The sequence below is a fragment of the Mchenga conophoros genome, linkage group LG19 (genome assembly GCF_057382185.1).
Source record: "Mchenga conophoros isolate Kocher_MC1m ecotype Shallow Benthic linkage group LG19, M_conophoros_male_GT1.1, whole genome shotgun sequence".
Classification (NCBI taxonomy): Eukaryota; Metazoa; Chordata; class Actinopteri; order Cichliformes; family Cichlidae; genus Mchenga; species Mchenga conophoros.
The window spans coordinates 25,985,670-26,001,646 of record NC_140544.1 but is presented as its reverse complement, the minus strand read 5'-3'; the positions used below and the strand labels follow the sequence as shown (position 1 = coordinate 26,001,646).

At 42.4% G+C, this 15,977-nt stretch overlaps 1 protein-coding gene across 2 annotated transcripts; it reads right to left on the bottom strand.

Moving 5' to 3' along the window:
• Positions 1–3,644: 3,644 nt before the first annotated feature.
• On the bottom strand, positions 3,645–15,745 carry e2f2 (E2F transcription factor 2). Of its 2 annotated transcripts, none has more exons than XM_085257978.1 (7): positions 14,949–15,745; positions 8,593–8,692; positions 6,974–7,193; positions 6,148–6,309; positions 5,760–5,874; positions 5,442–5,640; positions 3,645–4,829 (listed from the first exon to the last, which is right to left on the bottom strand). In XM_085257978.1, the coding sequence occupies exons 1-7, from the start codon at positions 15,222–15,224 to the stop codon at positions 4,555–4,557; spliced, it is 1,347 nt and encodes a 448-aa protein (XP_085114104.1). In that variant the 5' UTR covers positions 15,225–15,745; the 3' UTR covers positions 3,645–4,554. The 2 variants fall into 2 exon arrangements, with proteins under 2 accessions (XP_085114104.1, XP_085114105.1); XM_085257979.1 differs by having other exon boundaries at positions 5,442–5,637.
• Positions 15,746–15,977: the final 232 nt, after the last annotated feature.

The following is a 15,977-nucleotide window of genomic DNA, read 5'->3' as shown; positions in this document are numbered from 1 at the left end:
ATTACTTTTTGTTTAAAGGATTTTATCTGTTCTCTTTTCCCGCTTATTACTGCCGCTCAGTGAACAAGCACAGAATGGATGCAGTGTCTTAAATGTGGGCGCTCACAGTGGTACTGTGTGTGCAGTCACAAAGATAGACAAGCTCCTTTTGAATTGCATGTCGTGTTATTAAGCCAAAACACAGACAGGCCAAAATGTACATGCATAGCAGTACAAGATATCATTGTTGTGTTGCACACACACCCACCCACAGGCACACACGCTCACTCACACACAGAGCTTAAACTGAAAGCTCAAAGGGGGGGCTATGGGGGAAAAAAAGTTCCTCTGGAGTCCAAACAAACATATCTCTGGTTTTTCCTTATGAGATAAGGCACAACACAATTTAAAATGTGGACCAAAGTCTCTAGAGGAAAAGCTGTAAAACCCCACTCTTTAACCTTTCAATCATTGTGAAAAAATGTGCACTCTTGAAAGGAAGTGAGGGCACACATCACATAAATAGGGTTGGCGACCCACTTTAGCAGGGCCTCATTCAGTCATTGTTTGTTGCATGGCTCCAAGTGTGAGGAAGCTAAGCAGGGAAAGACAGAAAACAGATATTGTATATTTGCAACTTGCATGGATACATGCTGGCATCTATTAATGTGACATATGTGCAGTGTGTGTGATTTCATGCTCACTGTGCATGCACTCATTTTTTTTTAATGCACTTCTAGCTGATGTAATGCAGGGGCTTGCAGTGTTCAAACAATACCCTCCTTCAGTTTCTTTGCAGCACTCAGTAAAGAAGCAGAGCCTTTGTATGCCAGCCAGCCTTTGAGCCCGGGTCCTATTGTAAAACTGAGCAAACCGGTCTGCTCAGGCAATGAACTAACATGTAGTGAAGAACCCAAGTCCAAGGCCAGGGTGGGCAGGAGAGAAGAGATGAAAAATTGACAGGGGAAAATTGTTTTCCTTTTTGTTCAGTGATGTTTGGAGTTTAGCAGTGAGAATTTGTGTGCAGGAAGGTCGACAAAGGTGGAATAACACAGGAATGCAGAAAAAGATCAAAGCTTTATTGGAAATGTGACTCACTTAATGTTTTCCCTCCTTGTCTCCACCCTTTACCGCCCTTTTCTTTTTAAATATTAAGAAACTCTTCTTCCCCTCTTAAGGGTGATTTAACTGGTTGCTTCCCTTTCATGCCACATCATTTCTTGTGTTAGAGCAAACTCCTCTCAGAGACTGCGAGCAGGGAAACTTTGGCAGTGAGGAAGTGATGTACATCGAATACAGCTTCTCTTTCTCTGTGACGCACACACGGCGTTGGAGGTTACAGCAACATCTTCCAGTTGCCCGGATTTCCCTTCTTGCTTCCCAGCAGCCCAGAGGAGCAGGATAAGGCCTCCAGCCACCCTCCCCCCCTAAAAAATATCTCCCTCATCTTGCTGCTTGTTGACTCAGCTCCACTAGCACTGCTATCAATTTACTACCCCTGTCAGGACAAGGGGGGCCTGGGCTTACCGTAAAATACCCCCTCTTCTGGTTGACATGGATGACTGAAAATTGGGGGACTGGGGAGACAAAGTAAAGTTGATTTATTGCAAAACACAGGGCTTTAGTTTCCCACTGGAATAGGCATATGAGGTGTATTGAATAGGACTGGAGCTCCATTGAAACTAATTTGCCTCAAGAACCTGCATTGAAGAGCAGCTTTGATGTAAAAAAAAAAAAAAAAAATAATAGCTCTGACGTTAAGTGACAGCTGCTGCTTTGGAAAAATACATCATCTGTGACTTACTGACTGAGCACTGTCAGTCCAGGGCCATTCCATGCAGGTTCTCCGTGGTCTGGCTTCTGGGCAGGCAACAATGTTTACTCCACCCTCAAACAGATGCCAATGCCAGTGTACCTGTTATTACAGTTGGTATGGTAACAAAAGGTTTTGCAGAGTGGGAACAGGTAGACAGACTTGTTTGTGATTCATATCGATGTTAATTGCTTGTCATAGTGTCATCTGAGTCGTACGAGTGATACTATCCATGTAACTAATAGGTTATAAGTCCACCCAAAGTTTCCCAACCAAGCAGAACCGCTCCTCATCCTGGAGCCGTAAATAACAACATGTAGTGTTTTAAAGGACTGTGTGGGTATGTGCTGCAAACTGGTGAACATTAGTCAGAAAGAGGTATTTATAGTTTCTGCAATTAAACGATCCAGCTGACAAGATTTACTTCAGCTGATTGCTGCTGTAGCAGTAACAGAAACAAGGTAGCTTGCTCTTTAGATAGCATGCAAACCCTGCAGCCAGGGCTGTCATGTGATGCCTGACATGCTTGTTTAAGATCTCTTGTTCAGAACACGAGCTGTTCTGTAGTTTCCGTTAACAGACAGTTTGCAGAGAACCAGCACCCTCTCTCTACATTGTAAGGAGTATAAAGCTTTATAAACTTCGTGTTGATCATAAAAGTCACGTGGATGCTCCTTGGAGTTCCATGCGAGCTTAGTTATTCCTAAAGAAGTGTTCACAAACCGATCTCTGAAGAAACTTGTAGTTGCATTTCTAACTTGCAGCAATGTGCTTTGACTAAAATTAATGACATCGTTTTTCCTTGCAGATTTTTCACCCCCAACACACCATTGCAGCGTGACCCACTGAACTTTGACCTGCTGATTGCTTGCTCCCTTTTGTGAGCGGTTTCCAAAGCAACAAGCTTGTGAAGAATGATGGGTGCCTTTGTGCACCTGTCTGAATGTGTTTATAGCTGTTTCAGTTTCGTTGTAACTATTGATGCAGACTTATTGTCACTCTTTAGGAAATGTCACTTTATATTAGATCAGTGCCTGCACTGTTTAAACTTTCATATGGCTTCCACAGATGTCGAAGAATTAGCGATACATCAGAATATCAAACCAAGAGTCACGTCATACAAAGCAATTCATACGCATTCCGCTTTTTCTGACATGATTAAAAAAGAGGAACTCAAATTCATGTGTAAACAATGGCTGCAGTATATTTTATTTAATAACTTCACAATATTACAAATCATTAAGTGCTGAATGACTTACAACAGTCCAAAAATTTTTAGAAAAAAATAGGTATAAATACAAAACAAGTTATGTACAAATACCAAAAACAATAATGCTCATTGAAAAAAAACACACACACACACTACAAAATCTGAATTCACAATTCTCTAATCTACATTGTAAAAAAAACTGCACGCACAAACGCACAACAACCATTTCCCAAGCTGTCAAATACGCACCACAACACTCAATTTCAAGTTTTGATAGGACAGGACAGTTAGCTTATCTCTGCAGTGTAGAGGGAAAGCCAAAAATATACCAAATTTTATATTTCTAGAACACTTCAAAAACACTTTTTAAAAACAAACAAACAGATTAAAGTCAGAGCTACTCCATCCTCAGGAGTACATCTCTGACATGTAAAAGTGTTACGCTGCAGCAGGCAGGGAAAGTATTTGTGGGCCTAAAACCTGAACAGCAAAGACAAATTTCTCATTGTTTCTGTTTCTGCTGAAGTAACAGAGTTCATTCATTTTAAAACTAGCGGAAAAAGAAATTGCTCCTCTAATTACACCTCATTTACATCAATTAACCCCCTCCTCTCCCCCATCACCCACCCCTCTTCACCCCCCTTGCAACACAGATGCTGCATTTAATTCGTTTTGGGTTATTTCCTAAGAAATACAATAGTAGCTTTACACTAATAAATTAAAACCACTCAGTTAAAGACAACTATTAAACTCAACAGAGCAACAACTGAAACAAAGCTGCCAAACCTACAAGGCGTCGCTCAAAGATTGTACATGTTCAAAGAGATAAAAAGAAAAAAAAAATTGCCACCATTTGTCATGACCTCTGACTCGACTCTGGGTCACAGCCTGCACATTCAGGCACACAAGGCTTGACACAAAGCTTAAGGCATGAAAGAAGCAACATGAGCACCTTTGAAAACCAGTTTTAATGTCTAAAATCTATGCTGAGATCTCACCTGATGTGTATTCTCGAGCTGTAGATGCATGTCGACACTGAAGTTCATTCACAGCTTAATTTGATCAGTGGTGAAAACACTGCAAACAGACCCTGTGTGTATGGCTCTTCATGGCTTTAGCTTACTTTGATCCAGTGATTGAATCCTGTAACGCTGCATGGCAGTTAAAGCTGACATTATACAATGCTGCCCCCTATGGGCCAAAGAGTGGTACAAACAATTATTTAGACTTTGGAAACGAGGGGTAAAAAAAAAAATTCCTGAGTTGGTCACACTAAACAATGACTGATAAACAAATGCATCATCAGTTCTTTCGCTGACAATACGACATAAACAATAACTCCTGCTTTCTATGAGACTTACTCGACTTACTGCCCAAATTTACTATATATACAAATATTTTCACTTTATAATTTAAACAAAGAAGTTGATTCCTCCATCGGACATTAAAACAGATGGCTTCATAGTGTAATAGTTTGTCCCAAGAAGGCATTCGATTAAATATTACCCTTCTTCTCCCTGAATTTTCTCCGCCCCATCCCTTCATCTAAGCCTCAGCTTTTCAACAAATCTCCGAGATCGTAAGTGTCGAAGAAGTCTGACACTCCCTCGCTGTCCTCCAGGCTCCAGAGGTAGTCATCGTGGTCCAAAGGTGGAGAAAAACTGACAAAGGGGGTGTTGGGGTCTGACGTGAAGGAGGTGCCAGGAAGCTGGTCCTCGGTTATCTGAAGCAGGCTCGGGGGCAAACCCAGCAGACCCTCTACGTCAAGCAGAGAGGACGTGGAGGTCACAGCTGAGGAGGCGGCTGGAGCTGCTGCGGAAATGTTGGCTGTGTTGAAGAAAGCGTTGGAAATTAATTTTGTGCTAAGGGCACTGCATTAAAAAAACATTTAGAGAGGTGGTGTACTTCTACACTTTTCTTTTTAGCTTCCTAAATTGGAATAGTTTTTACATCTTTTATCCTCATACAAGTTCTATTTTTATTCTACTCTTGTGCACATACTCCCTGAGTTTTTTGTTGTTTTTTATGCTTTCAGCTGAGGGGTTAAATAATGAAAAAGTTAAAGGAACAGTTCAAGATTTTTTTGCAGAATGCAAAACAAATACAACAACCAAACAAGCAAAACTAAAGCAGATTAAATAACATGCCATTTGTTTAATTTGTCACCGATTTATTATGGCATCGCATGAAACCGCCAAAAAGAAGTGTGACCTTTCTGCTTTAATGGTGCTATTTGACCTTTGGACGGGCTCCAGCTGAAGAGGTGCAATTCATTTTTAATGTTCTGGAAGCCTTGGGATAAAATCACTTTGTAAAACTTGTAAAACTAAATTAATGCTAGTTGCAAAACTAGATGCAGTCTATGACTAGTGCACGGGTACGATCAAAGTAAGGGTAGCTCAAATAAAGGTGGTATTCTGTTCAAAACTCAAAGCTTACAGTCAACAGGTTCCTCTTTGACGCTGTAACTCGGTGGTCCTATTGGGGTTGCAGCGGGAGGGTCTTGCGTTTGAGGGAATTCCTTTTTGGGAGTGACAACACTCTTAACAGGACTAGCTTCTTCAAGACCCTCATCAGGACATAGGTAGACTTCTATGGGACCATTTCTACTCTTTAAATAGATCTGCAAAGACCCCTGCTGTAAGGAAACAAGAGAAGAAGCAATTAATTATCAAAACAATCTGACATCAGGACAAATGCACAATTTAAAGGAAGGAGGGGTTAAGGGGACAAACTGAAACATAAACCAAATCTCACCCCTGCTGTGTCTGGCACCTCAAGCTTGGTCTCTGCAGGGGCTTTAACAGCAATGACTGTCTGGTCTTGAAGGCTGCCGATGGAGCGGATGTCTTGATACGTCACATAGCCCAATGTGGATCATGAGGTTAAGGGTAACAACAGTGGAATTTAAATACACGTGCGTGTGTGCTTGTCTTTTTTTCTCTTTTATTATTTTTTGGCTATATCTGGCAAGATATTAGTAGGAATCTGATAGTAAAGTAGGGAAAGACGAACGCCCCTGCTGCCTTTTAGCATATGCGTTACCTACTCAACCAAGCAAGCTACAGCGGAACATGCCAACAAGCGGAAACGGAGATCATGAAAGAATGACGTGGATAACCACGGTGCTCTATGTAAAGGATATCTCTGACTCTCTTTATATTCAGTGAGTTGTTTGAGCTGTGTGGTGCTGGACTGAATCTGTTCATCCAGAGATCTCTCTGCTCTCTCTAGGTCTCCAAGCTCTTTCCTCAGGGCACGGGCCTTCTCCCCTCCACCCGCTCCACCTTCAAACACGTCTCCAACCCTGGAGAAACACACACATACACACAATAAACACGTCTATGAATAATAAAAGTCTGTAACAGTCAAAACAACTCCACACGTTTAGGTAGTGTCTACAACTGGCACTGCAATGTCTGCTGACTGCCACTAGGGGGCAGACAAGCGAGTACCAGTATGAAGTTTTTCTTCCTTTTAATACTTCATGAAGAATAAAAGCAATGGAGACATTTTTAGAATGCAATCAAAGCCCAGTATAAATAGACTCAAAAACAATCGGTAGGTTTTTTGCAAATGTCTATACATCTATCTTTTTTACTAATTAGTCCAGAAAGTGTGCAGCATAAAAACACTACTTTGTAAAATCATTATAAAAATCTAGAGTAAATATGTTATAAAAGCAAACTTTTATAAGATATTAATATCTTGTCTCAGCTGTTTGACACAAGCAAAAAGAACCAAGCTGCATTGCACTATGTTACACAGCTTTGTTAATAAGGCCAAATTGCTGCTGTCAACAGTCCTGCCCATGCTTTGCCCAACATTATTGTGAAAGTCTGTAAGGAACCCTAAATGCCAAGGCTTCACTTAACAGTTACGCAGTCCCTGGTTTGCTTCTGTGAGCTACACGCAGTTGATAAACCTCCCACTATTCCTGCTACTTAACCTTCTTCTGCATTTCTACTTACAGCCACTGGATGTTGTTTTTTGACTTCTTCCTGATAAGCTGGACTCCCTCTAGAACATTGGTGATGTCATAAATGCGTCTTTTCTGGACCTCCAGGACCTCAGTGGCCCAGTTCAGATCAAGGACTCCATCAGGAGACTCAGCAATGAGACCCACAAATTTCTTGGTCAGCAGGCCCAATGACGTGTCGTACCGCGTCCGCTCACCCGGAGATTTTGGAGCTGCGAGGAAACACACAGAAAAGTAGCGCATAAGACTAGAAATGTGCTTGAGTTACACAACTCTGATTTTTACTAATTCATTCAAGTGTTTTATTTGGCTGATGAGCTGGCGGAGAGATCACTGATTCAAATATTTACTGTATTAGTCATACAAGCTGTTGACAACAGTGAAACATGAAAACAGTTATTGGAATGTGTCAACTAGATTTATTTCTGCCTTTATGTTTTACTTTCTATGTTTGATATCATGTTCGAAATTACAAATAATCCTCCAAGCAGAAATATTTCTTCCTCGCACGGAAAATATGAAAATAAGAGCTATGGGTACGGTATTGTAAACCAGAAACAGCATCTGTCTCCGATGACTGTGTCTTCATATTGCTTTAATCTGCTACAGGTTTAATAATCAGTCTTGATTAGTTGGACGTCTCTGCTCCTCTGCATCAAAGAGCAAGTTTAGGTGGTTTAGGCAGCTCCAGCTGGTGGGAATCTTTGTGTAAGACTCGGGGCACATCGGAGATTATGGCCCTCTGTTGTCTTGGGAACACTAAAGTATTCTCCCAGAATACTGTGAAAGAGGTCCTGGCATCTCTGCTTACTGTGCTCTCCCCGTGACTCAATGACATATAACCACACTGGTGATAGAAAATGGATCAATAGGTCTGATAATCTTAGTAATAACATATTCTCAGGGCTCCTTAATTCCAGAGAATTGTCCATCAAACAATCATAAGACATTGCAATTTCATAACTGAGAGACACGGCAGACCGCACATTCCTCCCTGATCCGTCATTCCCGCTGAGCTGTGAGATTTGAGATGTCGTTGGGAAGGAGGCGCTAGCTTGTGTATTCTAGGAAAAGAATGTCAACAAGCCAGTTTATGATACTGGCTCTCTACTCCTGGCTACACCATTGCTTTTTTTTTTTTAATCTGTTATGTGTAAAGCTGTACGCAACTGAGCTGCTGGTACCGCACTCTGTGCTCATATGGGTGAACTTCGCAGAAAGTGAGGAAACTATTGCGGAATACTTCAGCAGTAGTCTTCCTGCCATGTCAGTTTGACCCATAGCAAACAGGTCTGTTCGTGTTTGCTCACAACCCAAAGGTTCAGGACGCAATCAGGCTGAGGTCGTGTCATGCAAACCTGGCATTACCCACCCTGCCTGTTCAGATTAATGCTAAAGAGTACCGTACAATCAACTTCTTTTCATTGTTTGCTCTTATTCTTTTCTTTTAATGTTGAACTGCTTCTTCCCTTTGCATAGTACAAAAAATATTTTCCACCCACTGATGTGTACCACACCACACCAACTTTATTCATAGAGCACTTTCAACACCGTCACAGCAGACACGAAGGGCTGTACACAAACACAACAAGAGATGTACAGTCTACTCACTCCTTGGGCTTGGTATCCGTGCTGCAATGCTGCATTTTCCTTTTGGCGTACGAAACTCTGGCAGATACAGAGGGTCTTCTAAATCCAGCTTCCTCTTGGCCTAAAGGGAAGACATTTATCAAAGATTAACAAAAAGATGCAAATGTTACAAAGCAGGTGTGACTTACAGCTCTACTACTTCCTCTGTATTAACTGCTGTTTCACTACATAAGAAAATATAAAGGGTGTATAAGACTGAAATCCTTCCAATCTCAGTGTAGGCTGAACAAAAGCACATTATGGAAGTGTTTAACTCATCCTACTGACTTTAAATAATGGCTAGTTAAAAAGCTGAAAGAATCAAATAGTTTGTAGGGCAAGTCCAGACCTTTTGTAGAACAGTAGCATGAATGCTAGACGGCTAAATAGGGGCTTGTTTAAAAGTACCATGTCGTAAATGTGCCAACAACCCTCAAGTGCAGGAACAAAGCACCCCCCACACGCACACTTTCCCAAGCACTTCAACAGGGGCTGATTTTGTTTGTCTGCAGTCAACAGAAGCGGGAGGTCTATAGGCCCGACTTGTTGCCTGACATACGTCAGGAAGTCCCTGGAATCACTCAATGACCTCTCCTCCCCCCTCTCAACCCTCTTCCTTCTGTGCTTAGCACACAGGCTCCTCACAGAGACACACGCGCGCACACAAGCAGAACATTATCTGACCATAACAGCGATGCATCATACAATCAAAAGCACATGAACAACCTTTGTAACCCAATATAAAATCTTCAAATGACCATTGCTTTTTTTTCCCGCCATCCACTGGCCTACTTAGCTGAAGTGAAAGCGCTACTCTCTTAAGGATTAGGAAATTACCACCACACCCCACGTGCAGATATGCTGTCATCATCAAAAGTTCACGGTGGACGAGAACGTTTGCTGTCAGTTGGAAATCCAACAACTGCCCACACAAAAACACAATGACTGAGCTAGTGAGGCAATTTCACCTCCGCACACTCTGGCTGCTGGGTAATTTGTAGTGCATGGCTAGATCTCACAAACTCCTTTCACCGTGTCTCCTCACGAATAATCCCTTTTGCCACGACAGCGTACATGCGGCCAGTGAACTGTTTTAGTTAACAGGTTTAGGGAAATTGCTTTTTCAGAGATGGGAAAAGCAGGGAGTTCACGTTACCGCGTGTGGATGTGCCTACGCATGTGCGAGTAAAGGGATAATGAAGGCTGCCATTGTCCCCCAGTGTTCTCCCTAACACGTCCACCTGTTGTCTCGTGACATCTGGAGCAGCCCCGTGCTGTTGGCAGGCTAGATTTTAATCCCTAAAACACACAGTCAGGCATACAGAGACACCCGCAACAGGACGGTGAACAGCTACCGAAGAACAAAATGCTCACTGTTGCCTCTAAAACGACCTCTTGCACGATTCAAACTTTGAGTTTTCATTGGCCGATGGTCGTGAAAGTCGCTATCAAACACTTGGAGTCGCAGAAAGGAAGCAGATGATACCAGTTGGACTGCCTACAGCCGTGACAGCTGTGGTTTAACCAGAGAAAAACTGCCACAGCTTTCCATTGACTCAGTGTCCCAGCACAAAGAAAAAAACGTCGCATTTTTTGACCAAATAAGGCTGAAGACTTGTCATTTCTATGACTTAAAACGAGCAGGTCAACGTGTGTCAAGTCAAACTTTTTAATGCACGTGTACAATTTGAGTCATAGCCTGATGCATGATGACTTGTAAGAATGGAACCAGCGGTTTCCCCCTGCAGCTGTACATCAGAGTGAGGGCTTGGGTGCTCCTTCATTTGCATGAGTGCTTTCTCTGGTGATTCAACCATATTACGCAAACCCAAAGTCATTTAGAGGAAAGACCTTTTATTTTTTAAATTCCTCACTTAACAGACTAACAGACCACTGAAAGAAGAAGTGCAGCTATTGAGAAATGGTTACATTTTACAGAAAGTGCACAGGTATGCCGCCTAGCACACATCACTTTTAAGGTGTTAGAACACAACATTGTGAAAATCTGAATCCAAAAGCTTTCACACCCTAAAACTAGCTCTCGCATACGTATGGTGCAGCTATAAGAGACGATGGGAGAGGCCCGAGTCAGCTGGCCTCCTTATTAGCACGTTATCTCAAAGACTGGCAGTATCACGCCACTCACGTTTGCTATAACCTCACCCTGCCTGATTGCCCAGTTACGCCCATCTACTGCACGCGGCCCCTTCTGTTTGCTGTATATTATTTGGCCGGTTCCCGCCGTCTCTGCTGCTGTGCTGTAAACTCCACGCATGTAATCATAATCACGTGAAGGGCTTCTGCAGTCGGGCCTCTCCTCAAACAAACAGATCTTGCTAGTCAGGCTGCACCAGACTTAGATTCCATCCAGGCAAAGGGCAAGTTTCAGTATGCCTACAAGTACCTACCGCTCTGTACCGAGCCCCTTCACTACCACACCCTTGGACATAAAGGAAAAACAAAAGTTGCCCTACAACAGCCTCTTAAGCGGTTAAACAGAGGTGTGGATCCGTCCCCACTGTGGCTTGCCTGCCTGATGAGGGTAAGCTGCTTTGAAATGCAAAACTCCCCCTATAGAGAGCATTGCCCTGTAGGGCTGGTATTTGCCTGAAGCTGGGGTTAAATGGAAAACACACCAACAAAACAGATAATAGAGAGAATGCATACAGTTGGTACTGTGTCCAATATCCCACCAAAGCATTAGCCTGAATGGGTTGTTAACCCTAGGGGCTAAAAAAAGGTCAAACCAGAGCTGAAGGTCGGTTGCAGGAGACGTGTGTGTTCCTAAAAATTACCAAAGGAGAAAGACTAAGGCATTAGCTGACATCCGTAATCACTCAGTTGTGGTGAAACTCCGAGTACGTCACATAAACAGGGAATAAATGGGACATTGTTCCTGGTGAATATTATGGAGATGCATCCTGTTGCCATACCGCTGTTTGACTGTACTGAACTTTGCCTAAACTGACAAATTCATTCATCTGCAGTCCAATAAGAGAAAAGGGCTTCCCTGGACTTTGGCTGTAGGTCTGAATACTGTAACACATTTACATCCCTATCGAGCTGAAAGGAAGCAGAGACAACAGTTTATCAACAGTTTACACACCCTGGTTAAAATTCACATGCCAATAGCTGATACGTTGCCTTTTTCTAGAGTTGGTAAGATTAATAAGTAAAGACTGGATCTCTGCAGCTGAAGTTTACTAAAATCAGTCAAATATTAACCTTTTTTTATTTTTTTTTGTAGGTAGGTGCCTACAAACGTGTGGGACTTTGTATGTGCTTAGATTGTTTGTACTTAAAATAAATAAATGCTAAGCTTTAAAATCTGGTTTCCCAGTCAAAGTTTAAAAAAGGAAAGATTAAAGAAAAAAGCTGTGGTTATAATGTTGTATAGGTTAAAGGAAGTGAGCCGTAAGTACATGAAAAGGCCACACTTCCTGTAAACAGAGAAGTCATGACTGAACATGCACTGAAACAGCTGTGTCAGCAACACATTATTATCTTCAGCTTCTTTACTGTCGTCAATAAAACTTCATAATATCATCACATCAAATGTATCCTGCAAGATAGCTACCACCAGCCATCGCAACACATACAAGAGCAACTCAAATGTCGTGACTTTTAGTCATTCAAACCCAAACATAATGATAATGACATCCTTGTGTCAAAATCATAAATATATATTAGTGCAACAAAACTAACGTATAATAGAAGGAATACGCTCAAACATCATTAAAGCCCACTGTACCACTTATTTCTAGACACGGGAATCAAATCACTTAAAATGATAAGTTTAAAAACAGAAACTTTAAGGTGGGTTCACTCCCTTTGATTAAGTTTACCCAAATTACTGAAGTGATCCAGAGGAAGTTTCTTAATCAGAGAGCTTTTTGAAACCTCATCCGTATTTTCAACCGTGCCGTCACTTCTGTCAACCCGAACTAGGCTCCTGTTTTTCTGGTAAATTGAAACGTGCACCTGTGACAATGTGCAACAACTGAAAATATTCAAATCCCTTGAAAACAGAAGTTACCGTGGTCACAGTGTGCATGCACAAAAACACAGGCGACATGACTGCGTACACGGGGGTCGTGTCATAAAGCCTACTGAACCACATCAAATCCAGTATGGACCACTTATATGGCCAAACTTTAAGGTTGGATTTCAAGGGGAAAACCAGGTTATCAAGCGTGAATGCACGTAATATTTCTAGAAACCAACAATGCATACACACTAGGGCTGCCACAAACGATTATTTTGATAGTCGACTAGTCACCGATTATTTTTGCGATTAGTCGACTAATCAGATCATCATCCATTAGACGTAAAACTACAGCTTATTGCACCACCAGCATCTGCTCTTATATAACTATCATTAGCTTACAGCTTTAAGTGTTTAAGGTCTGTGCTAACTAAAAATAAAGACAAGATGAGTTTATTAAATTTTAATGAAGTTTTCAGATTGTTTCGGTGGAGTTTAATAAACTCCTTGCTATCTAAAATATAACAGGACACTGGAGTATATTCTGGAGCATCTCACACTTCTGATAATCAGCTGTCTGCTTGACGTTTATTCAGCTGTGTAAAAACTATAACTTTAATCTCAGACAAACTGATTTACTCAGGAACAAATAAAATACTAAAAAAAAAAAGCCAAACAATAACATTTTAAGTTATCTAAGTGACTCATATATATTTAACCTGAGTAGCGAAAGACGGCGGTGGGTTTGAAAACGATTTGCGGGGAGTCCGGTGTTCTCACGGCTCTAGTTAGCCTTGCCCCCGGCTCGCTAACGAGCTAGTGGGTAACAGATGTCTCCGAAAACGTAGGAGCGCTTTTGAAAATATGTGGTGTCCTGATAAACTGAGCAGATATTTGAGGTTTACACAGCTACATTCTCGCCTGAAAATATGTTAAACGTTTATTTTGTGACCCAGAAAGAATAATAAGAGTAACATTAAAACTAACTAGCTGCCGCCATTGTTGGAAACTGCGCTGGGCCGCGCTATGAATTCTGGGACACAGCTGCTTCTTCTTCTTCTTCTTCGGGGTTTAACGGTAGCTGACATCCTTGTACATGCAATGCTGCCATCTTCTGTTTCAGTCCGTTATTACACTCTTAAATCCTGCCACTTATTCCTGCGTCTTTTGTGATCTTACAAAGCTTCAAACGACGCGTCGACTATTAAATCAGTCGTCGACGATTTTGATAGTCGACGTAATCGTGACTAGTCGACTAATCGTGGCAGCCCTAATACACACTTTGACAGCAGTTAGGTTCACATTGGCACATGATATGCCAGGTGGTACCCTATTTCTCACTTTACTTATATCCATCTAATCCTCTTGAAGGGCCTATTAGGGCTGGGGATTTGACATGAGATTTGAAAACCCTGTACGCACTCTAACCCCTTTAGCGTTACTGCAATTCATTAAATCTAAAAAAAGACTCCGGGGCTGACGAGTCAGCTGGAATAAAGACACCAAATACAACAAACAACAACAGGTGTGGAGCACTAAAAAGCTGCTGAGTGTCATCCAATCTTCTCAGATCAGGATTTTCAAATAATCTTCAGCATTCGAGTTTAAAATGAACGACATTACTTAACATCATTAAAGCCAACTGTGTATGTGTTTTACAAAACAGGTTAATCCTTTACTTATTGGTGATGCTTTAGGGCTTCCGATAGTAATACTTTCACACTCCAGAAAATACACTTGTTCTGTGGTTATGACCTCTGACCTATGCTTCCTTCCCACAGTCCAACACAGACCCTGTTTTGACATAATGGGAAGTGAGGGTGGAGCATCTGTTGTGTGTGTTATCTCCCATTACAAGTGTTGGGAAGCTATGAATTTGCCTTAAGTGTCTTTCCTGCAGCTTGGTCGAGCCCCTGCATTGTTTGCTTGTATTAAAAAAAAAAACTAGCTCTGCTGCACCAAGGAGGGGGGACACTCGTTATTTGGGCACAAGAGAGTGGGGCCTCTCTCTAAGCACCCCTACTGGCTCATCAAAACCATCAAACACAGAACAAGGCGTCTGGCCTTGTCTTAGCTACAGCTGGACTGCGGGAGAAGATGTCACACAGCCTGGCATGGATAAGGAAAAAAAAGAAAGAAAGAGAGAAGACACCAGTCATGCACATCAGCAGGAGCAGCCACAGTGGCCCCTCTGTGGCTTATCACGTCAAAACATATCTGAATGCACCCTTCTCAAACATGCATAGCAATGAAAAAAGTTAAATATTCCTCCCCCGGACATATGCATATCATTCGCTGGATATTAAACAGTAAGGAAACACGACCCCAGGCTTGTATTTGTGTGATTATTTACCGGTAGTCGCCCGGAGGATGATCTGATGGGTTTAACCTCGGGTCCATGGGGGGTTGAATACAGGCTGTTGGCTCTTTGTTCGGCCACGCTGGTGTTGCAGATCTGGGTGAAATATCCGGCCGGTACCGTGTTCATCTGCGGACTGGACAGTCCGGTGAGGAAGAAGTCGGTCTTCACTCCACCGGTGGACAAAAGCTTCATCTTCTGCTGAGAGCAAGGCAGCCCCACTGCCTGCCGAGCCGATGCCGGCGAGACGCCTTTAGGCATCCGCATCATTTTCCTGAGTAGACTAAATTTAACCGGACCGGTGAGGCGAAGGCAGAAGTGTGCCTGTACTTGAGCACACTGAATCGCTCAGCAAGCTTCACTTACTGCGGGACCTCTATGAATATATTAACTGCCAATACTGTAACACACAGAAACAAAACAAAAGCAACTTTCACAGCGTAAACTGCCGAATTAGCTGCAAGCCGCATGAATTACACATGCAGTACAGGCTTATATGTTATAATGTGACGTTTATCCTTAGTACATTTAACAGGCTGGTCGGTGTTGTTATCCTTTGTCCTGTAACAGTGTAGAGGAAACTTGCCTTACCAGTTATAAAGAATAGCTTCCTGAATAAATAAACTATTTCAAACGTCCAGAACTTTAAAGCTTAACTCTCCAAGGCTTTCAGGTCTCACTGAGATCCGGTTCCAGCTGGAGATTAACAAATGATTGTGACTCCCTCTGGTGCTGAATCCGACCCAGTATGCCACTCCTGTCCGTCCACCTCAGAGCTCCTCTCTCCATACAAGGGGGCAAGAGATGGGGCAGAACAGTCTTTTTACCGCCAAACTTCATCCCGCGAAATTCGGATCTCCCGCGGCTGAAAGCCGCTTCTGATTGGCTCATGACACGTTCAGCTTGTCTAATTTGCATAAAACAGTTGTACGGGGATGGGAGTGATCTGCTTAAAGGGACAGGAGCACACATCAAGACATGGTGTTCTTTCATTGCCAGGCTGGATATGGAGACAATGACCAG

Bases quoted from the DNA above. Each gene is read 5' to 3' on its own strand.
- e2f2 (XM_085257978.1), bottom strand. From the start codon at position 15,224: ATGATGCGGATGCCTAAAGGCGTCTCGCCGGCATCGGCTCGGCAGGCA. The intron at 7,194-8,592 runs GTGAGTAGACTG...GTTTCCTCGCAG, and splicing joins ACGGATACCAAGCCCAAGGA to CTCCAAAATCTCCGGGTGAG. The intron at 5,641-5,759 runs GTGAGATTTGGT...GTTTCCTTACAG, and splicing joins AGGTGCCAGACACAGCAGGG to CAGGGGTCTTTGCAGATCTA.